The sequence below is a fragment of the Drosophila guanche genome, unplaced genomic scaffold (genome assembly GCF_900245975.1).
Source record: "Drosophila guanche unplaced genomic scaffold, DGUA_6, whole genome shotgun sequence".
NCBI lineage: Eukaryota > Metazoa > Arthropoda > Insecta > Diptera > Drosophilidae > Drosophila > Drosophila guanche.
Window position 1 is genome coordinate 2272867 of NW_022995748.1, and position 22822 is coordinate 2295688.

Here is a 22822-nt window from a genome sequence, read left to right on the forward strand (position 1 = left end):
AAAGTATATTTCGGTATATTTTCGAGGCCCTGACGGTATATTTTATCGATAATTTCGTGGTCACAGTGGTCACACTGTTCCTCACCCTTAACACACGTGTTTTCCGTACGCACGTTTAATTTTATTTGCCCGACAAATATTCACATTTATAATGGCCGACGTTGCAGAAACTACCGTCCCCGAGGTTAAGGAGCAGGTTGTGGAGGAAACCAAAGCAGAGGAAGTCGCAGCCGAGGAGCCAGAAGCCAAGAACGGCACTTCCAAGGAGGAGCCGGCTTCGGCGGCCGACGGAGACTACTCCAAACAAGAACGCGCCATTATCCGGCAAGTAGAGTATTACTTCGGGGACGCCAATCTGAACCGCGACAAGTTCCTGCGCGAGCAGATATCGAAGAACGAGGATGGGTGGGTGCCGCTCACAGTGCTGGTCACATTCAAGCGCCTGGCAACACTCTCCACCGACTTCGATGAGATCATCGGAGCCCTGAACAAGTCCGACGAGGGCCTGGTACAGATCAGCGAGGACAAGAAGGAGCTGCGTCGCCACCCCGAGCGACCCATCCCAGAGCACAACGAGGAGCGCCGCAAGGAGATCCAGGAGCGTACAGCCTACGCCAAGGGCTTCCCCCTGGACTCGCAGATGAGCGAGCTGCTCGACTTCTTCGCATCGTACGAGAAGGTGGTCAACATCACCATGCGTAAGCACTACGACAAGCCCACAAAGTCGTACAAGTTCAAGGGCAGCATTTTCCTCACCTTCGAGACCAAGGACCAGGCCAAGGCATTCCTGGAGAAGGACAACAAAGTGCTCTACAAGGAGCGCGAGCTTCTCCGCAAGTGGCAGATCGACTACCTCAAGGAGAAGCAGGAGGAATATCAACAGAAGAGCGAAAAGAAACAGAAGAAGAAGGAGGCCAAGGCGGAGCCCGCCATTGAGCTGCCCAAGAACGCGATTGTGGTCTTTGAGGGTGCTCCGGAGACGGTGTCCCGCGAGGAGATCCGCGAGGCCTTTGAAAAAGTTAAGGATTTCGATATCGCCTACATCGAGTTCAACAAGGGCGACACCAAGGGTTCGGTCAGGCTCACCGAAGCCGACGCGGCTGATAAATACATTTCCAAGGTGGAGGAGGGCAAGGTAAGAAAGAGGTTTTGATATTTCCATTGAAAGATTCTCGCTAACGTCCAGCTTCTGTTCTAGTTGAAGTTTAACGAGGAAGTCACACTGACACTCCGCAAGGCCACTGAGGACGAGGAAAAGACGTTCCTGGACAAGGCCGTGGAGTTTATGAAGAAGCGCCGCGACTTCAGCCGGAACAAGAACAAGCGCTTCGGCCGCAAGCGCCACGGCGGCAACGACAACCGACAGGGCAAGAAGTCGCGTGCAGAGTAGGCCACCTGCTAGACCTTGCAAACGTGTTACTCCGTAGATCTAGTTGACTTAGCTTTAAGCTCTTAAGTGTACGTCTGGTACGCTGTACGTTTTTTCTGTAGTTTCCGAAGATAATCCGTAGGATAATAATACAGAAAGTATCTCTGAAGAGTTTGCTTTGATAACATTATTACAAGATGAACTCTTAATTTATTTTACTTACAAGAACTACGATTTCATAATTTTCCTTAAAAGAAAGCCACAAATAAAAAGAAAGAAAGTGAGTCCCCCGAGCCGGTTGTATTTTTAATTAGTTTTTATTTAATTGTTTCATTGCGGTTTAGTGTATTTTCGTTCTCTTTGTGTTGGTGTTTTTGTTATAAATCAAAGGAAAAAATAATTCAACTTAAAAGCATTAAAAGTGTAAATTACAAATACGTTTAAATGCGATTCAAAATGAAAACAAAAACTGATCAAACTTCAATATACGATAGGGTTACCGATAGGTGATTTCGTTAGGGGTTTGCTTTGCATCGCAGCTTGTACAATATGGAACGGTCGCGTCGCTTAGATGCTAGGCGGAAATTAAAACTATGCGATCAATGGAACTAAATAGTATGGGTTGCATTGCAACAAAGAGACTAAAATTAAATTAGGCTATCAACTAAGGAGTTAGCCTGCGATATACATTGACGTTGTGTGGGTGGAACTCAGACTGGGTGGGGGAGGGACGACAACGAGAACTCAGATCACAAGTAAACAATAATTCGATCTGCGCAAGCACAAACACTTTCTTTCACAACATTCATTTAACAATATCGAACTGGGGAATCATTTGATAAATCGAGAGCACAAGCCGGGAGATTGCGGATATTGCGGATTACATACGGATCGTACTTCTTACAGGATCTATGAGTATATACTTAATCAACATTTACGTATAAATTAAACATTTACAAACAACGGCATTGTACTGCGATAATATATGTAGTGTGTGTATTATTTAGTTAATTATTATTATTTATATACTCGTTTCGTATGTGGTGGGGTGCGCTCAAGCGGATCATCTCTCTGTAGCCGGCAGAAAATGTACAAAGCTTCAGCCAGGAATGTTTCGTTCTCTCCTTTTGCTTATTCACTAAACTAACACGATTTACATACAAGGGGAGGGAAGGGAGTCTCCTCGAGGCTCTACCTTCTTAATGTGTGTACAACAAACAGTCCATTTAATACATAATCCATAATCCATGCTCGTATGTATGTATCTTCCGTATGTTTAGTGCGTTTCAGTCCCATAAAAAAACCTAATTAGCTCTGTTAATTGCGAGCATATTGAAAATGGTTCGACTTCAGACAGTTCTGGTATAGAGTCAGCAATCAAATAAGGTCCGTAGTCCGTCATCGAAGAAATTTAGCAATTGATTTTTAGGGTAGGTTATCAGAAACCATTTCGAAATGGATAGATTCCTGGAGTCAGTGTCCTGTAGTCTTGAAACGCACTGTAGGGCTGAGGGTTTGATCTGTGCTTATTTCCACACTGGCGTTAGATCTAGGGTGAGATTCTGTATGGTGCGGTTCCTCGCAGAGCTGCGCTTTTGCTTCACAGAACTGGTGATCTCGTTGACGAGCCCTTGACAGTCATTGCAGACGGGCACCTGCTCGCCGCGCAGGTTCTCCTTCTGCTCCTGGGTCTGGGCCAAATGGCTGCCCGAGGAGAACAAGGCGAAGCCCCGCGAGAAGCGGGATCTATAATGGTTCCAGAATTAGTTATCAAGTTTGTTGCAGAGGCTACAGGCTACACTTACTTCCTCTCGAGTGTGCTGCTGTTGGACAGCGGTCGATATGCTGGGCTGTGCACGGGCAGACTCCGGGGTCCCTCCATGCTACGCGACATGGCGTTGTTGTAGTGATGCTTCTGGTGGTGCTGCATCACTCCCGAGGGTCGCATGGCTGACGAGTAGGAGGCGGACATGGACGCCTGGTCGTGCAGTGCCTCCACGGCATGGCCAGGGGCGGCGGAGGCGGATGCGCCTGCTCCGGGCCCCACGCTGATGCCAGGAGTGCTCATGTTTGATCTTTGGTGCTTGGGTGAGGATGGCGCACTGCCCACAGTGCTGCGAGTCTGCAAAAAGGGGAGCTCAAGTGAGTAAACTGTCGAGGAAAAGCCAAGCTGTCTGCGTACCTTTCTATCTGACTCGGAGCGCAGGAGACGCTCAATCAGTGACTTGGGGAACTGATCGTCCATAATGTTCCCTGTCGACGAGGAGTGCGCCTGGTGGGCGTGGTGAGAGGGTGAGGGTGTGCTCGAGCTGGCCGGACTGGACAGCAGCGATGGTGAGATCAGCACAAGGGGAACGTTCCTGAAGTGCTCTGAGGGAATGCGCATCTGCAAGAGAGCAAATAAATGATTAGTCAGTCCTCTAGCTCTATGCTTTAGAGACCCACCTTGGTGTAGCACTTGGCGCAGACAGTGCGCTGGCAGAGCTTGCACTGTATGCCCCAGGGGCCGAAGAAGGAGAAGCGTGTGCGCAGGCACAGGAAGCAGACGCGACGCTTTTCAACATCCTCCTTGACGCGCACGTCCATGGGCAGGCCCTCCAGCTCGGCCTTGGTCATGACAGAACGTATGTGAACGATCTCCGCCAGCGTGACGGACAGCCGATCGTCCCCCCGTTCCATCCAGGTCTGTTTATCCATAAAGGACTTGTTCCATGGCCCAAGCGAGGATGTTGAATGAGCCTCGTCCAGCCTGGGCGGCAGCTCCGTCGTCTGCGCGTGCTCGCCCGCTGTCAGGGGGCTCTTCCTGTGTGCCTCACTGCTGGCTCCTGCCGACTGCTGACTGCCTGCGTCATCCGACTGCCGCGACTCGGGACGCGTGGATGGCATCGAGTGCGTCTCCTCCAGGTTGCTCTGGCAGCCCACAATAGTGTGGCGGCGCAGCGAGGCGCGTCTCGACTCGCACTGAGTGGCCAGATCGTAGGCTGTGGAGTACAGAAAGTGCAGAAGAAAGCGTTAGACGGGGGTCGATACTGTTTTTATATGAATGTACATTGTGGAATGAATGTGGCATTGGGTGTACGAGTATGTAAAATAAGAGGCTGAATGAGCTTAATGATGGGCACCGTGATGCATCGAATGGAGAGCAAGCGTGTGAGATTTTAGTTTAGCTTTTTAAGATATTTACATTCCAGGGCATTGTCGAAGAACCTCTGGTACTCGTCCTCCGTAAAGGATGGCTCTGCGGGCGGGGCTGGCTGTGGTTGTGCTTGCTTGGGTGGTTGTGCTTCCACTGCAGCGCCAGGAATTATTGTGGCAGCGTTAATTTTTGTATATTTTGTTGGGTTTGTTTTAAGCGTTTTGTGTAGCAGAATTGAAGTTAAATTATTTCTCATACAATTACTCGTTTACCAACAGGAAGCACGGGCACAGCAACCAAAAATGGATTAGTGCAAGAGAAAGATCTACTCGAGTGCAGAAAATAATAATAATAATTGTAATATTTAATATTAATAATGCTATGGGAGCAGCTTGCAGTAGATTCTCTTTTATTTTTATACATTTTTCTTTGCTTTTTGAATTTTACAAAATATTTCGAGATTTTCGTTTGTGTGTGTTTTGTGTGTGTTTTGTGTGTGTGCGCTGCTCCTTAAGGCTTAAAGCTGAACCAACTCCATTTTGTTATCTGCCCACACCAAAACCCTTTGGGGGTTTCCTCCTTTAGCTTTTCTTTTTAGAATCTAAGTTTGCGTTTTGTTCTTAGTGCGATTTGGGAGCGGGTAAATAATTATAATACTCGTACAACACTTGCTGGTTTGCTGTTGCCTTGTTGCCTCGCAAAAACCATACAAAAAATAATAGTTAGTCGAAAGTAGTTAGCAGTGTGTGTTGTGGTCACAGTAAAACGATCAAATACCTTTGCAAAATTAGGTTTGTTGTGTTGGGAAGGAAAGGAAAAATGTAAGAAATAAAAATAAAATAAATTAAAATTATAAGAATAACTTAAACCATTTTACACAAAATACAGAGTGCGCAGTGCGTGTCGGAACTGTAAGTTGGCCTTATAGTTGTGTTACGCACTTTGTGATAGCTAAAGACTAAAGCCAGACTTTGGCTATCAGAGTGGACCAGCACCAACTGAAGAGGAAATTAAACCCATTCAACTGTTGTAAAAGTTTCTTTAAAAGCGGAAAAGAGTAAAGTTTTGAAAGCAGCCCTGGAGTAGCTTTCGATTGTGTGAAATACATCCCTGCATTAGTAGTTTTTGAAAGACCCATAATTGTACCTTGGAAGAGAATCCTTCAGACATTTTATGCATATAATCGGACAACCCAGAAATAAATTCCACACTCAAGTCGGTCCGAGAAGTGACTGAATTTCAAACATGTACAGACATACATCTAAGTTGCCTCTGCCAATACTTGGTGTTAAGTGCCCAAAGTGCCCGTATATATATTTTATACAGATTATAGATTACATTGATTGCACAACGATTCGAATTGGATACTCACTTGTGCGTCTGGGGCGCATCAGCGACGCTGTTGCCTGGCAATCTTGCCGCGCTTGGCTGGGCACCATGTAGCCACCAAATGGATAAGGGGGCATCTTGGGCTGAGAGCAGCGGTGCAGCTCGGCTAGATGGGGGTGCTGGTGATGCTGGTGTGTGGCCGCTGTGGAGTGCGTGCTGCTCATGCTGGACTCATCAAAGAAGAGCTCATCGTCCTAGAAGATACATTTTGATTAGCAAAACGAACAGAGGATCAGCCCTGGGGGGAGACTCACCTGCAGCTGTGAGAAATCCACTTTAATGAGCCGCTGCCTGGAACGCGACAGCGTGGAATTCGCACTTGGAAGCACTGCAAATTGAAGATTGAAAGAAACAATGAGTCTTCTGGTTCCAAAGCGAAAGTGAATGCAGTCCGCAGCAGCCATGGGAAAAGCTGCGCGTGATGGGATTATCTAATGCATAGCTTGGAGTAATGCCATCTCTCTGGGTAGCAGTCTGCAGAAACCGGCTCTGCTCATGTCTGCCCTTTCTGTCCACTCATTGCGCCATTAGAGGAGACCTGCCCGGATGGTTGGCTGAGTGGAAGTTGTCAACACGCCGCCTCGCACTTTTCAGCGGCCATTCGGCCACCAGAAACCGTTAAGACCCGGCGCACTTAATGGTTCTACTTATGAAATCACTACGAAGAGCCGCTGCTTGCCTGGGAACTTCTTGGAGCGTCACTCTACAACTTGTCGAAGATACACTTTATGACTGGCCCCATTATAGCCGCTACGTGACTGGCCTTTGACCCGCGGCTACACACAGGAAAAGGAAACAAACGTCACACACAACCAGGTACAAGCGAATGCAGTTTCAGCCACACATTTTCCCCTGCCATTTCCTAACAAAGGGTATCCAAAGTTCTGCACAACGATGGTGGAGAGTGGATTACGGATTGCTTCATGGCCTTAATGACTGGAGCACAGAGTCGGAGTGCAATTACCGCAGCCACTGCTGGCGCTACAGATTTACTCCTTGAACACATACGATGCCTCGGGTGCATGCGACCCCCTCCCTCACACACTTAAAAAAAAAAACATAGACGAGGCTGAAATTGAAACCAGGTCAAAGCAGAGCAAAGCATTTTTCGTTGCCCAAAGCAATATTGGGGCATGGAAACGTTTTTCGGGTTACCTTTTGATGACTTGACGGCCTGCCGTGGCTTGGGTGTCGGCGGATTGGGCACTGCTGCTGTCGACGAGGCTGTTGCACGCGGCGCGGCACGAGGCGTTGGCTGTGGCTTGTGCTCCGAGTGGCAGAGATTGCTGTCCCCATCGGAGCCGCAGTAGAGGGAAGCATCACTGCCCACGTCCACCACATCCACGTCGCGCACAACGTGGTGGCTCTTGAACACCGATGCGGCCGTGGAGCGCTTGGCACTGGGCATCCCAGGCTTTGAGTCCATTTCGAAGCGGTCACAAGATTACAGTCTCCACATGTCCCACTGGTGGATGGTGCTGAGTGCTTGGGTGCTCCACTTCCACGGCACTTCTCGAATCACTTTGGCTCACTCTTGTTGCCTTTTCACTTTTCTCTCTCTTTGTGTGCCACACACGGTTGCATTCAGGCTATCGATCCGGGGAGTACAACAAATGGGAACCAACCCCACAGAGCTTCGCCGAGGGCTGGGTCCGTGCCCTTTCCTCAAGACTGCCAGACTGATGGCCGATTTTCCACTATAACTTTCCACTAGGCCTTGCCTTTCTGCGAGCCTTTTTCGGTTATATTAATCATCCAGTTTTTGTCACTTTTCCCCAACCGCGCCACGCTCCCACCGCTCTCAACATAATCAATGGACGCCAATCCTCCAACCAGCAGCAACAAAACCGAACGAATGAAGCGCAACCGCCAAGCCACAAAGCAACAAAACACGGAACCCCCGAACACCAAACCAGTTACAGTTACAGTTTGCAGTGCGAGTGGGCACATCCATAAAAGGTGCGTCCACTCCGCTCTTCGGTGGCCTAAATTGCTTGCATGCTTTTTGCGTTCAATGTGTGGAGGGAATAACACTTCAAAGTTTAGTCCTAATCTTATGCAAAATTATAAATATATCTAAATATGTATCTACTATATTTATGCATATCTGTACCAATACATTTTCAGCTATACAAATATTCGCATGAGCGCATGGTATAACTGTATTGGGTAGGGAACAACATACTCAGCGCGCATGCGCAGAGAGAGAGAGGGAGAGCTTGAGAGAGTGGGTTTAATGAGAGCTTAAGCCAGAGAGCGTACTGTTGTTTTGGCACACTCAGCGTTTTGTTTTGTTTTTGTGGGGGGGGGGGGGGCTTTTACGTCACTGCTTGGGTGGGTGGTTCGTGTGATGACGTACAGGTAGAACGCGTTGGCAGGGACAGCACCGTTTATGAATAAGCAAAGGGGGTCGGTCTCTGGGGTATTAAAAACAAAGTTGCCGCAATATTGATAAAGTGTGCAAGCATTCATCTTTGGTTGGGAATTCACATTCAACTAAAAATGGAAAAGCAAAAAGTTGACTTTGTATTCAATATGTCTTAGCAGGCATTCATAAGTATTATGCACTTTTTATGCTTCCAAAAACTGAGATACTGTCATGAAATATTGAATACAGCTGCTTGCAGCTTATAGCTTAAAGCATTTGTTGTCATATACTTTCTACATCAATTGTAGACGTAGACACTGCTAACGCCTAAAAGTAGTGCACACTTTTGAGCTCTCTTAACCATGTAAATTATTCGTAGCTGTAAGTTGCATGTAATGTTATGTAAAATAAATGTAGCTTAAGGCTGATGGACGGAAACGAACGGACTGTTACTGAATCTTATTTCAAAGAACTGTAGAATCGAGAAGAAATTGTTTAGAAAAAGATTGTGATGATTATTTGAATTCAGAACTATGTATGAATATCGTTGGGCAGTGTTTGCTTTAAGGAAATGATAGATCTTGATCGGAATCATTCATTAATGGGCATATGCACGTTGTTGACCAATTGAATAGGTTTTCCGACAGTCAAACCATATTTTTCGGTCGGCAGCTGCAAACATATCTCGGAGACAAACAAGATTCCCAGCTCCAGAGACGGGAGTCTCAAAAGAAAAGCAACAAGCAACAACCACAAACGAAATGACAAACATACATATGTACATAGATATGTATGTACATACATAAAAACACTGTCTAAGGTGGAGGTTGTCGTGAGCCTGGCTTTGGTCGTTGTCGTCGCTATCTTTGTGTGTCACAGTTTTGCACGCTTCCTTCAGCAGAGCGGATTGTGGATTTTGGATTGGGGATTGGGGATTGGGTATTGGAAAAAGTGGCCGTTTTTGATCTATGCTGGCATGCGCTCTGCGCGGTGGAGAAACAGCAAGAAAGAGACAGATTGGGACGACAGACAGAGCGACGGACAATGGAGCTCCCCGGACGACAAGTGCAGTGAAAAGTTTTCCCATCTCTCTCTCTCTCTCTCTCTCTGTCTCCACTTCGCTCATTCTCTCTTTTGGACTGTGTGTCTTTCGAGCGGAGACATCTGTCTGTGTAAGCACATGCGTGTGACAACAATTTATGGGCGGCTGGCGTTTAAAATTGGAAATCGGCAATGACAATCCATGGAGAGGATGGCTGCGAAGACAGACACCCACCAAAGAAAAGAGGCGGCATCTATTTTTGGCACTCACTGTGGAAAAGCACACTGAGTCTGCTTGTGCCGGGAAATCTATTGACAGACAATTTAGTGACGCCCTTTGTAGTGAGTTTATGACCAACGTTCGATGTCCGACAAAGCTGTTGAATGCATGTATGTACATAATATGTACATGAATACATAAATACGTACATATTTACATAGATATGAGCGGGGATGCAACCAAGCCCAGAAACCGCCGCACTCGTCTAATGTTTAAGCTGATAAATCCTAGATATTGCCAAGATGTTGTTATTTGCTTCAGTTACTGCAACATCCCTTGCTCCTTGGCCTACTTAATTATGGTTTTTATTTGAACTTTCTACTAACACTGCAACCCTTTGCAATCGAGGCTATCTCTCTCGTAGAACTTTCCCTAAAGCTCCAAATGTTACACACATAATCAAACCATTTCTTTAAACTTACTTCTCTGCCTCAAAGGAGGTGCCTCTGGTGGTGTGATCTGCTTCAGCTCCTTGCCCTGCCGTATGGACTCCATGAGCTGTTCTCTGGGCGAGGGCGTGCACTTCCGGGGCGGGCCCAGCTGCCGCTCGGATGCCTGATTGGGAAAGGGAAACAAAGAACAACAAAAAATAGAGCGACCAAGAATTAGTTGAAATGTGGAATTGGAACAGTGAATTTTTATTTGGAAGCCACAAAATTTAAACACGGCAAGCGGCCATTGGGGAGCTTGACTTTGGATCGGGATCGGTTCTGCTTTTGGGAGTTTGGGAATTGGTTGTGGTTGTTGATTTGGGGGCACTACACACCTTCTTCAATGGCGGCCGTGACCTGATGAACTCCAAGATCATGGCATGGGCATCTTTCTTGACACGCGGCGGTATATCTCCATTGACCATCACCTTGCGCAACTGATACTTTCTGTAAAGAGAAATTTGCTCGTTGATTGGCCTGTGCTTGTGCCTGTGGCTGTGCCTGTGCTTTGCGTGGGAATATCTCTGTTTTCTCCCCTCTCTCTATGGTACTTACTTGGCTCGAATATCGCCCATGAGTATCTCGTAGGGCGTCAGCTCGTACTCGATGGGCGTGCGCTCGAAGTTGCTCTTCTTGAGGCGTACGCCGCGGCGCAGCTCGTCGATCACCTGCACCCAGAAGCGTGCCTGCAAAATGGGGAAAGTGTGTCTCAGAGCTGGTTCGGATAGGGGAACAGAGGATATAGAACATGCAACTCAACTAGGGACATGCTAGGCCTCGACCTTATCCACCTACTTGCAGAGCAATCCACACCTTCAGTTCGTGCATGGAGGCCGAAGGGTAAACACAAATCAGAGCATAAATCGGCAGAGAGTTGAATGAAGAGGGAGATGGACAGCAGCCCCTGCCGTTATGAATATTTTTTCATTTAATTAGCTAATAATAATTGAGGCGGCCGTTGCATTGGTTGCTGATTAATGCCAGGCATGCCAGACATGCCAGCTTGCCACTTGCCACTTGCCACATGACAAGCTAACGGTGCGTACATATGAGTAATGTGTGTTGCAGGAAGACTGCAACTTCAGCTCCCAACTATTTAGCACACAATGGGAGAGGCTAGAAGAGGCACGGGGCATGGCATCCTATATGCCTGCCTATATGTAACAGCGTTTTGGCGTTTTTTTGGCGCGTTTTCACTTTTCACTTTTCGCTGCAGCATTCGCTTTTCCTGTTCCTGCCAACACTCAATTGGTGGCAAGTGCATTTTCGAGACAGCTCATTAACTATGCAAAACACCCACAAATATCTGCAAAAAACAAGAAGCTAAAGATGCCAAGCCACGCTTCAATGCTTCGACCATTGTGGCAGCAGCTTCCGGTAGAGCTGTCTGTAGTTGTGCGTGGAGTGTACAACCCTTTTGATTAGCATATCAGGCAGCAAACCGCAACACACAGACAACAGCAGACGTGCAACACTCTATGAGAGTTCACAGAAAAATGCCCCACGTGCTGGCAAACAGAAACAGCAACAGCAAAAACCCAGCATGCAGAATCGCAAACCAAAAATAAATGTAAATTTCTCTCTAAAAAATAAAGCAAAACTCTTTGTGCAAACTTTGCTTTGGTTTATGACATTCTGAAGGCTGTGAGATTCTGGGAAAAACAGATAAAACGCTGACTAGAGACACACTTCTTGGGTTGGTCTGCCAGCAGCAGTAGCAAAACAAAACAAAACAAAAAACAACAGAATGGCCAGGCTCAGAGCAGACTCTTATCGAACAGCTAGGGGGAAGTGATAAGAGCGCTTTTAATCAAGCCAACAATTGCCTGAAATTACAACAAACACACACTCTAGAGTGCAGAATGTGGTTCCAGTCCGACGATGATGGGGTCTGGCCAATTAATTGGCAATTGGCAAAGGCTTTCAACTGGCACAAATATTTATGGTCTATTTATTTAATTACGATTGTGGGGTGAAGACGGCCTCGTATCTGGCTAAACTCTTATACACGGTCCTGTGGAATGGACTATTACATGCTCCTATGATTTGTCGTTTGTTTGGCTTGCACGCAAAGTTTCTGATTTGTTTGCTTGCTTTTTGCGGTTTTCTCTCTGTGCTATCAAACATGCAAGCATTGCGAATGACGTGAGCCAAGACTCGGGCCCAGGGCGGAGAAATTACTCAAGAAAAGGCGTGGCTACAGGAGGGGCAGAAAGTCCCCGGAAAGTCCGAAACACTTGGGGGTTCATTTGTGGTTAGAATGTGTCAAAAGCGAAGCCCTGCAACTACATCCATAAACGTGTTGGAGCAGGTTTTCAGAGTCAATCTTTTAGTATTGATTACGCAAAATAAAAGAATTAATTGAGTCTAATATGATTAGCAGTTCATATAAGCCGAACAGCTCCAAGACTTTGTTAAAAAAAACAAATATTCAAAGGCAGAATAAACCAATTAGCACCGGCATTACCTTTCGTTTGAACAAGTTTGTCGCGAAGAAAACTAATTAAGAAAACGGAGAACTTTGCGAGCGATTCTACTGGACTGGGCAGCTGTCTGATTCAATCAGATAAAACCAAACCCAAACACACACCTCGAACGGTAAAGCAAAGCCACTCTAGTATATGTTTTCGCGAAGCTCTGCGTTTGCCATCGGCTTTGCGCCTTTGCGTGTCTGGCCAATTTGCGTGTGGGTCTCAATGGGTTCCGGAGGTCCAACGATGATGGCAAAATTCCTGTGACGGCCTCGACACATTCGCCAAAGGTCAGACCGAATACAAATTGATCAACTAATGTGTGGCCCCAGTATAACGCCGCACAATGGTTGGAGTAGATGGCGGTGAACTCATTAGGATGATGGTCGAGTGGCCAGCAGCAGTCGTCGGTTGCCGCGGGGCCAATTATTGAAATTAAAAGTGAATTCATTTGGCAATACCTAAGCATGAAATAGTTCACTTTTTCCGCTCAGCCATAGAGGAAAACCCACAGCCAAAAAAATGGCTCACATGTGCGGACGGACATGACGCGTGAGCTCCCAGTCTCTGAGTCTCTCTGTGATAATGATTATGATGATGGCTTGGCCATGCTCTGTGCGAAGAGGTGCGCCTGTTCGACGGCATAACAGTCTGGACGGGGGAATTGGAGGGCGAATCTTACCCAGTCGTTGAAGCCCAGCTTCGCCAGTTCTTTCTGCGTGGTAGGTGAAGATTCTGAGGCTTTGATCAGCTTCTCGGCACCTGTGGTGTGGCAGCAGCATGATTATCGAGTGATTCATCTCATTTACACCCAAGCCAAAAGACTCACCATTGTTGAGGACTTGCTGCAGGAACACGCGAAGCTCAATTGTCTCCGTGACCAGGGCTCGGCACACGGCCTTGTAGTGATTGTCTGCTAGAGCGGGTTTCTGCAAGTGATTTCTGCAGGCCTGTTAAGAGAGAGAAGCGATTAAATATGTGAACAACAAAAAGTGCAATAATATTTATTTAAATTTAAACTAAGCTGCAGCTACTTTTCCACTTTGCATTTGTGTGTTAGCTGCACGGTTAGCTGGCAGAACTTCTGCTCACTCTTGCCTGACAGCAATGTGTCAATTCGAAGTATAAAGTGGCTCATTAGAGCTCGGAGCGAGTCAGCAACGGTGTGAGGTTTATCACACGCCCCAATGCCACAATCCCCAGTCCCCAGTACCCAGTCCCCAGCTGGGATGCACTTGCTCCCCCGGAAGGGGCAGCAGAAACATTCCAGCGAGGCATTTGTCTGTGAAATTCAGGTTCGATTTCAGATTCTAGCCTGCTCGCTGGTTTCCTTGTGATTACGAAATCGCCTGTCTTTATGGTTAGTTTTGGTTATTTAACATTGCGGCCGGCACTGCAATTGAGAAGCGATTGGAAATTGTAATCCAAGTAGAACCGGGCTATGCTTGTTTGGCTGCGGTTAGCCGCGATACAGATACAGATACAGCCACAGATACATGAGTGCAGCGCGCAGATACTTTTATTTGTCTCTCTCGCGGCTAACTGTAACGCGCGAGCCAAACAAGTTTTTCCCACAGAGCATATACACGGCGGATAGATACATCGATCTATATACTGCATATATTTATATGTCAAATGGAGCAGCTCAGCGCCTCAGAGTCAAAAGGTCAGCTTCGTCCCGTGGCGCACCCCCGACTGCACTGAGTCATGGATTTGTGTGTGGATTTTTTGTTGGCACATCATGACACGATTCGATCTCAAATGTCAGATAGCAAATCGAAGCAGAAAAGCGGAGACTTACCTCGATTATGTGCTCTAGTTCTTTGGTATCGTTGCGCTCCTCCTCCGCCTCGTCGTCCCAGCGCTTGTCGCCCTCGTCGATGCCCTCGTCAATGCAATCCTCGTCAGTCTCTGGAATAAAAGCCACAGCGACAAAAGGGTCAAATGTTGCTTGATTTGGTTTATCAACGTTTTGGCGTGATTCACATGGCAGGAGATCAGCGAGGGGGGAGACCTTCAGCTCGCTTGAAGGCTGCCCCATCGAAGAGCGCAGAAAGGCCCCTTTTGAAAGTGACTCAAGCACACAGAATCTTGTGTGAATAACTAGCGATAAGTAAACAAAAAGCAAAGCAAACCCCAATCCCAGTCCACTCATTTGTTACATGCGAACATTGCGTGCTCTCCCGTTTTGTGGGAACTCTAAGAAATATTCAACGTGCTGCGGGAACTGTTGGAACTCCAACTGAGTCCTCAAAGTACTCACCATCCGCTGTCATAAAGTTGAACAGATTCTCGAGCTCCTGCGACATCTGGCACTCCTCGTCCTCCGGCAGATTGTAGTCCAAAGCGGTGTACACAATTTCCGCCATTTCGCTGATGATCTGCAAAGTAAAAACAATATTAATGGTTGCACATCGAATTATGGCTCATAAATAGTACAGAGAGCACGGCTTAAGGCCCGGCTAGGGTCTGTCCAAGGGGCTGGGGTGCCTGCTGGTTAGTCGCCTTGACAAACAAGCTGTTCAGGCAGTTCGTTAAACTGACACTCTAATTGGAGTTGAAGTTGACGAAGCTTCGTAGGAAAAGCAACAAAAATAAACACTAATTGTTGTTGTTTAGCCAAGAGCTGGGAAGTTTTGAGCTCGATCTGAAGTTGCTAAAGTTCAGGTGCAACAACAGCAGAGAGAGAGAGAGGGAGAGGCGAACAGCAGCAACTTCAAACACCCAAACCCAAGTGCAGTGTCAGCTGTAAAATGCTGCCCCTGCCCGAGGCACCAGCCGCTGTCGATTCACTTTCACTTTGGCGTTGGCGAAAACACTTGCCGAAAAAGAAAGAAAAGTTATACATAGAGTGTTAAGACATAAACTGAAGAAGTCGTTAAATAATAATTCGCAGCTGCCTGCTGGCTGACAGTGAACCCCAAGCCAGCCAACAGCAAGACGTGGGTCGAGACGCCCACACACCTGGCGAGGCATCCGTTCATCCGTTGAATCCGCAGCCACCGCCTCTCTCCCGCTTTGATCGTTGTCTTTTGTGTTTATTGTGAAAATTAAATGATAAAACATTGTGACAGCTGGTGCATTCGATTCACTTGCCTTGGGCAGACTACAGACTACAGACGGGCTAAGGCTGCAGCTCTAGCCACTGAAGAGGTTGACAACAAATGTCACCTCTCTCCGTGGGCCCTTACATCATTTGCTGAAGAATTACAGCTGCTGTGGCAGTGGCAGTGACAGTTTGCAGGCGTTGAGTGGATGGGAAGACGGACATAATTAATGGCTAAATTATGGGCAAGAGTTGCAGGTGCAAAAGTGGCACGTTGAATGCAGAAATACACTTTCGGCCAAGCACATGGGAAAAAGTGGAGTCGAAGCGCAAACTCTAATCAGAGTATCCCAGAAATGTTGTGCAGGAACCCATCCATCATCCGCATCGACTCTTGAGAATTTTCCCATGCAATTAGCGAAGGGAACACAAGCAGCAGGGATGCAGGGATGCAGGGAATGTGCATTGTTGAGAGCACCGGACTGAGGCAATGCAAAGTGTAATAGCCCAAAGGGGAGCCGCCGCCATGGAAGTCGTTTCTTGCTGCCTACTTTGCATATAAGTATTCGTACTCGTACTTCGTAACCAGTGCAAAAAGTATGGGTTTATGGGCTCTACATGAATGTAGAGGGTGTGCCTGTTCCCAATCCGACAATCCGACAATTCTCACCAAACTAGTCGCTGGCACTTGGCTAATATCAAAGTTGAAACCCTGGCAACATGCAATGCGGCAATTATAAGACAGTTTCCAAAGTTCCATTTCCAAAGTTGGGCCCCACAAAGCCATGGAAACAAAGGGTGCCCCCAGTCGCCATTTGGCAGCTTAACCTTTCGACTGACCTGAGCAGTTCCTTTGGCCGTTGCTGCCTTTTTTGGGGTGCAAATTACAAACTATTTGCAGGAGCAGTCGCGGCAAGTGGCACTGTCTGCTGTGGCTGCAAATATTTGTGTGCACTTTTGCACTTTGGGGAGTGTCTTTGGCTTTGCTTTCAAGGAGAAAGGGCAACCCAAAGCACATTTCCTACTCCGACAGCCATCCATTATGATGGTCCATTGTCTCATGGGACATCTGCAGGAATCATAAACTCACCGCACGGACCTCTCCCTCTCTCTCTCTCTCTCTGTCTGGTCTCCTACTGTTTGCCCACTTGACTTGACCATTTGCTAGTCGCAGACGGCAGTGGCTGTGTTTTCTCTCGCTATCAGGATTCACATTTTATGCAATTGTTTCCATAGAAAGAATGCCGCGTATAAATACACTCTGCCATATATACAGACAAACATAGTGGCAGCCTACACTTGTAGCTCTTGGCTCCAGCTCTGGCTGCTCCTCTGGACTATCTGGCCAGTCGTGATCAATGTTGGCAGCAGTAGCCGCAAAAAATGCGACGCCAATGTAAAGCAGCATAAAATGGTATCTAGGCGAAGGGGCTGGCTCGGGCAGTCTGCGAACGTTGACAAGGCGACGCTGGCGACAACGATTAAAATCTCTGGGGAGACCTGAGCACACGGACGTTTGGGGCTGCTGCTATACTCAGGGGGGGTACTCAGTTCCCAATGAGAACTGGAAATATTTTTGTAAATTACAATGCAATTTTATGCCACACAAAAGGTTTCGTTTTTTGCTTCTTGTTTTCAGAGTAACGTTTTTTTCTACCATTTCTGTTTCTGTTTGTGTTTGTGTTTGTTTTGGTCAACTGCTGGCTGGGCCCATTAAGCACTTTACATTGAATGTGGCAAGATCAAAGTGGCTGAAATTTATGACCGCAGATACGAGTACACTCTGTGCCTGTGCCTGTGGCTGAGCCTATGCCCAAGTGCAGCCGCTGACCAGACCTGGTCCAGGACAGTGGGTTGAAGGAAACAACCAGCAGCTGCTGCTGCTGCTGCTGCTGCTGCTGATGCCGGAGCAGGTTATACAATTTTAGATTTTCCAGTTTCTTTTTGCTCTTCACAGCTTCACAGTTGGCCCGCTCTGCATGGGTAAGGCGAAGGGGAGAGGCAGGCGATAAAGGAGATGGGAGGAGAGGCCAATGAGTATGCATGTTTGACCCAAATTCAGGCCGAGAGCCCCGACCACAGGGAGAGGGAAATATGTAAAAGACTCGTTTGAATATCTAAGCTTGTGCTTAGGCTTAGGCGTGCACAGCGACAAAATAAATGGTTATAGTAATAAATGTAATGGAAATTATGAAAATATAAACGGAATATAATAATTGTGTGGTAAAAGTTTCTAATGGAAAGTAAAAGATGCGGCTCATTCGGGGCATTAGTTTTTACATTTTACAAATGAATAGTACATATTTGGCATCATAAAACATTCAAGTTTACTTATGTAAATATGTACTTATGCATGTAATACATATTTTTTCGTTTTACCTCTGCATAAAATATGTTTACAGGCAAGCAGTGCATTTTCGCTCAGTGCATGAAGCAGTGCTGTGCAATATGTCATCCCACAATTATGTTCTCATCTTATCAGGCAAGGTGTCGGCCCCAGCCCCAGCCCCCGTTCCCTTCCCCATCAGCAACTTCTGCCTAGCGGGGAAAGTGAATGGGAAGGAGAGAATGCAAGAATACGAGCATAGATAAATGCAAACATACAGACATACACACATAAATATGCATGCAAGTGTGAGCGAGTTGGATGTGCAAAGGGTGAGGGAGGAGTGCGGTTGTCTTAAAATAATATTTGCACATCTTTGCCGGTACGGTACGGGAGCGCCTGCAATTAGCTACAACATGATTATCAGGCAAGTCTCTGCGTCTCCCACCGTAGCTAACCTTCCCCTATTGCAGTTGCTATGTATGTATCTCCCTAGAGAAGCTCTGCCCGGTGGGGCCCTCTTGTCTTTTGTTGCCTTCGCCTTTGTCAACCGACGACTCGTTTGCCTCGGCAAACTATTGTTGTTTGTTTCGGCACAGACGTGCGAACTGGGTTAATTTTCTATATACGTATACATACATATATACTTATACATACACTTACATAGATACGATCTGCAATTGTACTTTACGCTGTCTTGTACATAGCTAGAGCATGGCAGTAGTTTCACACGATTCGCGATTCGCGATTCGCAACGAGCTTGCCAAAGAAGCAAAAGCCAAAACTAAGCTCTGACTATCAATAATTTCACATTATTTTCTTTCAATGTTGGTAATAACACGTTGCTAATAATACAATATCAGCTCAAACTGGTGTATAAAAATTACTAAACGCAGGAAAACTCTCCTCGATTGGTTTCTCATGGTGGACCCATGGGAACCAGCCTCGACGGCTTGGCCATCGATCAATATCGATGGAGTGCCTGCCATCAGAACTCCTAATGCAGTTCCGGTAAGTTGAAGATCTGATCAGGCCACCTAGAAAAGCTTCTCCTCTCTCGCTCTCAAGCACTCTCACACATGGACGCGAAGAGCACTTAGCGCGCACACACAAAGAGGCGCACGGCTTAGGAGGAGAGAGACAGAGAGAGAGATCGGAGATTGGAGATTGCGATCTGCAGGCCCTACAGCCAGATATGAGTACAGCAACAACCAGATCAGCAGGCAGCGCTGCCATCAAGCTTCAGCAAGCGTCAAAGCAGAGCCCGACAGACGCATCGATAATAATCGATGGACAAGTTTCGGAGTGGAGTAGTGGGTAGGAGGAGAAGGAGAAGGAGGAGAAGAAGGAGAAGGAGAGCGAGGTGAGAGGTGGAACATAATCCCTAGCAGCATTATAACGGTACCCGAAACAAAACGCTAATTGTACACGCCTCTAGAACATGACTCAAATCAAAAGAAAAATAGCATTGCCGGTGGGGTCTTAGCCTACAAAATGCTATATATCAATATTTGGGCATCTACGGTGCGGAGTGGGGTGGGCGGTGATCAGAGGAGTGGGGAGTGGCAATGCCTGATGATGGGGACGGTGAGATAGCACAAAACGCTGGCGTTTAATTGGGTAATTGGCTCAAGTACCGTACGTATTACCACCAGCGGACCAACAGAACAACAGAGCAAAGAGACTTGGACCAAAACAGAAATTGAAAGACTCGCGCAGTCCGCACATGACTGCTGCAAAAGATCGAAGTGAGGAGGAATCAAGCCAACTGTGCCACAGCTCTACAATAATGCCACAAAAGCAATGTGCAAGTGTGTAAGTCGGAGCTTATGAATTGGCCAAGTCCGTGTCTGCTCCAGCCTCTAGCCTGCAGCTCCCATCACAGAACAGAATGGTCCGGGAACAACTCGTGACTGGCGGCAACCAGTTGCTGTTTGCCGCCTGGGCTCCATGCAGTTTCCCATGACGGGCAGCAGTATATGCAGTTCCCGAAAAATTAGATACTTATGTGCACACAAACACACACACACACACACATACGTACTCAGTATACATATATAGTTATAGGAAAAGTAACTGTTACTCTCCCAAGTGAGCCAGCAACTTGTTTTGCGTCTTCTTTCCATTTTGCTCAAAATATTGTACGCTTTGAGCTCCATAGAATGAGAATGTTAATAGGAGCTATCGACACTTGGATACCCCTGAATGGGGGAGAAACACATAGAACTGCCGAAAAAATAAAATTAATGAACGATATTTAAGCTCCAACTTGAGTCAATCAGTAGATCAACCAATCGAAATCTAATCGTGAATAAATAATAAATAAAAATAGAATTTACCTATCTGCTTAGTTCAAAGCAACTTTCAATGGAAACTTCCAAACTGCATGCAGTCGCAAGGGTATCAGGAATAGAAATAGTAAAGACTGGTTCGCGTTAGAAGTGCTTTGTGGGCCTTGAAGTGGCAAAGCAATTGAACAAGTGAGTATCCACGAGTGAGCCTCTCTCTCACTCCTCCCATGTCTCTCCCTGCCTGTCTGTCTCTCTGCACTGAAGTTGGCTTGCAGGCTGCTGGGCCAGCCCATTGAAGTGATGTTTTAATGAGTCCTTTATCATGTCCATGTGGCATGGCTTGGCATGGGATGGGTTGGGGTCGTATGGGATGGCAAGAATTATGGCTTCATTGTGGGCCACGATTCCCACAGTTTTCGTTTGCATTTATTCTAATTTCGAGTGTGGCCACACTTGAGCTGAGCGTTTCCATAGATTCTGATTTTCAGAATTCTGTTGTTTGCCCAACGGTGCCTGGGGGGGGGGGGGGGGGGGGGGGGGGCGGGCCAAGCAGTGGCTTGTGTCAAATATTGACATGCATTCAATTTCAAATGTTTCCCCAATGTTTGTTTAGGTGCCCAAAAGTTGTGCCTCGGTCATCGCCGCACACAGCGATTTCTAGAGTTGAAGTTGAATCTGAAGCTGAAGCCTGGAGCTGCACCATGGGCACGGCGGTGCATGCAATTACAGACGGCCATAAATACAATTGCTCTGAAGAATCAGCACCAAGTGCAGGCCGGCCCCCTCCTGCGCCGTGTCTGGCGACTCCAAAGACAATTCCAGTCCAGCCGCTCCAGCGAGCCATGAAGTTTGCCTCTTGGCAAGCCAAGCACTTCCCCATATCCCATTCCCATTCCCACTCCCATTCCTATTCTCATTCCCACTCCCCATTCTATCCTCATCCGCAGACCAGACAACGTTTAGTTGATCGACACTTTTATGTTGACGTCGTGCGCGTTGTCATCGTCATCGTCGTCGTCAGCGTCGGCGTCGTGGCAGTTCTGGTGCTGTGCCTGCCAAGCAATTGATTGATTCCATAGAACAATGGGAAATGGTAGAGCGATGCGCCTGCGCCTTTGCCGTCACTTAGGCGAAGCAGCGAACGAGCGGCACAGTGGGCCACGTGCAATGACTTCCCCTGAGAGCGTGTCCAGCTTTGTTTGCTCGTTGTGTGCGTCCCACTGTGCCAAGTTCCGTTTATTATAAATGCGTAAAAATAGCACAGAGCGTGGCCAGAGCCAGAGAGCCAGAGAACCAGAGCCGCAGCCAGGCAGCCAGACGAAGCATAAAACAAACGGCGAGGCACTCAACCAAGTCGCCTTCCAGAGTGGAGTCAGAGCCAGAGCCATTGTTTTTGGAGCTACTTGTACCAGACAGCAGCAGCAGCAGTTGTTGCCACTTGCAGCGTTTTTCAGATGTTGCTGCTGCTACTGGAGCATAAGGTACCCCCACCCGGACGAGCCGATGCCATAAAAGTACAGGCGGGCCAGCTAAATGGAACAGGTAGGCCAAGCCAGCCAGAGAGCCAGCTGTTCACGCTCTAAAAAAAAAGGCTATGACTTATTTCGGCGCTTATTTGCCGTGGTCTTAGTCAGAATGGGAAACTGTGTAGATCGCCCGAGTAAACCTGAGTCAGGGCCCAAAGTGTTTCATTTCAGTGAAAATATTTACAGTAAATAATTGCTTGGGACAGACAGAACCTTGATCTGCGCCGAGGTTTGCATTGCCTGAGTGCCCAAAGACTGTGACTTCAACGAGGGTGTATCAATAGCCAGACGTTGCCTCATTTTGCGCTCAATTTAAATTAAATTTAAAGTTCGCTGAGCATTACCCAATCAACGCTACTCTGTCCTTCCCGCTGTTTGGTGCTGCGGCGTGCGAGTGCCATTCGATATCTATGACAATTTAGGCCACGGCTTCTTCATTTCGTACTTATCTATTTCAAAGATATGAAAACTCTAAGCACGAGACACTGGCAGCCAAATGGCTGGTGGGTTTCATATCAAAATTGTTGGCTGCTTACTGCAGATAAAACTCTGACATAAAAATCATAATTACACAGCAACGAATTTAGAATTTAAAACTTAATTTGAAGCGGAACTGCTTCCCGACCTTGAGCCTGAGCCAGTGGAAATCTTAATGGAAGTTTGTGGCCAAAACCCAATCGAAATGAAATTATATTTGCCCTGCCCCTAAACCCAATTAAAGGAAATTACAGAGCCCAAAAAGCGAAGCTGTCAAACAGAACGTCGCGTGGGAGAAGTAATCCTATTTGGCGGACCTCAGACTTGCCTTCGACATCTGTCGGATATGTGGGGGGGGAGCCACACCCGCAAATACTGGATACTGGAAAAGCATAAACCAATTACACAAATGCCCCCTACCCATGGGTACAACTGTCAAACGCTTTATTGGTTTTTCCTGCATTGTAAATTTAAGTTCAATTCGACTCCACACGCGCGCTACGGGAGAGTATTTATGGGCAATGCAAGAGCGCAACAAATGGAGCCAAGCCAAGCCCTTATCCGCCATGGAGTGGGGGAACTTTTGAAGGTTTTTCCCTATACGCAGTGGAGTGTGGTGAAGCGCATCACAGATTGACTCACAACCCCCCCCCCCCCCCCCCCCCCCCCCC

The 22822-nt window shown here is 47.2% G+C and overlaps 2 protein-coding genes across 4 annotated transcripts in view; one reads left to right on the forward strand and one right to left on the reverse strand.

The window, feature by feature from the left end:
* Window positions 1–62: 62 nt before the first annotated feature.
* On the forward strand, window positions 63–1559 carry LOC117584383 (la protein homolog). The gene is made up of 2 exons (XM_034273237.1): window positions 63–1135; window positions 1199–1559. The coding sequence occupies exons 1-2, from the start codon at window positions 152–154 to the stop codon at window positions 1388–1390; spliced, it is 1176 nt and encodes a 391-aa protein (XP_034129128.1). The 5' UTR covers window positions 63–151; the 3' UTR covers window positions 1391–1559.
* Window positions 1560–1667: 108 nt separating this feature from the next.
* The window catches only part of LOC117584379 (protein spire), a 34334-nt gene continuing 13179 nt past the window's right edge, over window positions 1668–22822 (reverse strand). Inside the window, exons 3-16 of one of the 3 annotated variants that reach the window (XM_034273226.1) lie at window positions 14749–14866; window positions 14287–14396; window positions 13315–13435; window positions 13168–13247; window positions 10570–10700; window positions 10350–10461; window positions 10006–10138; window positions 6149–6222; window positions 5878–6088; window positions 4554–4673; window positions 3815–4350; window positions 3552–3755; window positions 3175–3491; window positions 1668–3115 (exon numbers count right to left, since the gene is read on the reverse strand). In XM_034273226.1, the coding sequence (XP_034129117.1) occupies window positions 2896–3115; window positions 3175–3491; window positions 3552–3755; window positions 3815–4350; window positions 4554–4673; window positions 5878–6088; window positions 6149–6222; window positions 10006–10138; window positions 10350–10461; window positions 10570–10700; window positions 13168–13247; window positions 13315–13435; window positions 14287–14396; window positions 14749–14866 (2487 nt within the window). In that variant the 3' untranslated portion in view covers window positions 1668–2895. Of the gene's footprint in view, window positions 3116–3174; window positions 3492–3551; window positions 3756–3814; window positions 4351–4553; window positions 4674–5877; window positions 6089–6148; window positions 6223–7049; window positions 7747–10005; window positions 10139–10349; window positions 10462–10569; window positions 10701–13167; window positions 13248–13314; window positions 13436–14286; window positions 14397–14748; window positions 14867–22822 lie in introns of those variants that run through there. The other 2 variants (XM_034273227.1, XM_034273228.1) reach the window with 2 other exon arrangements.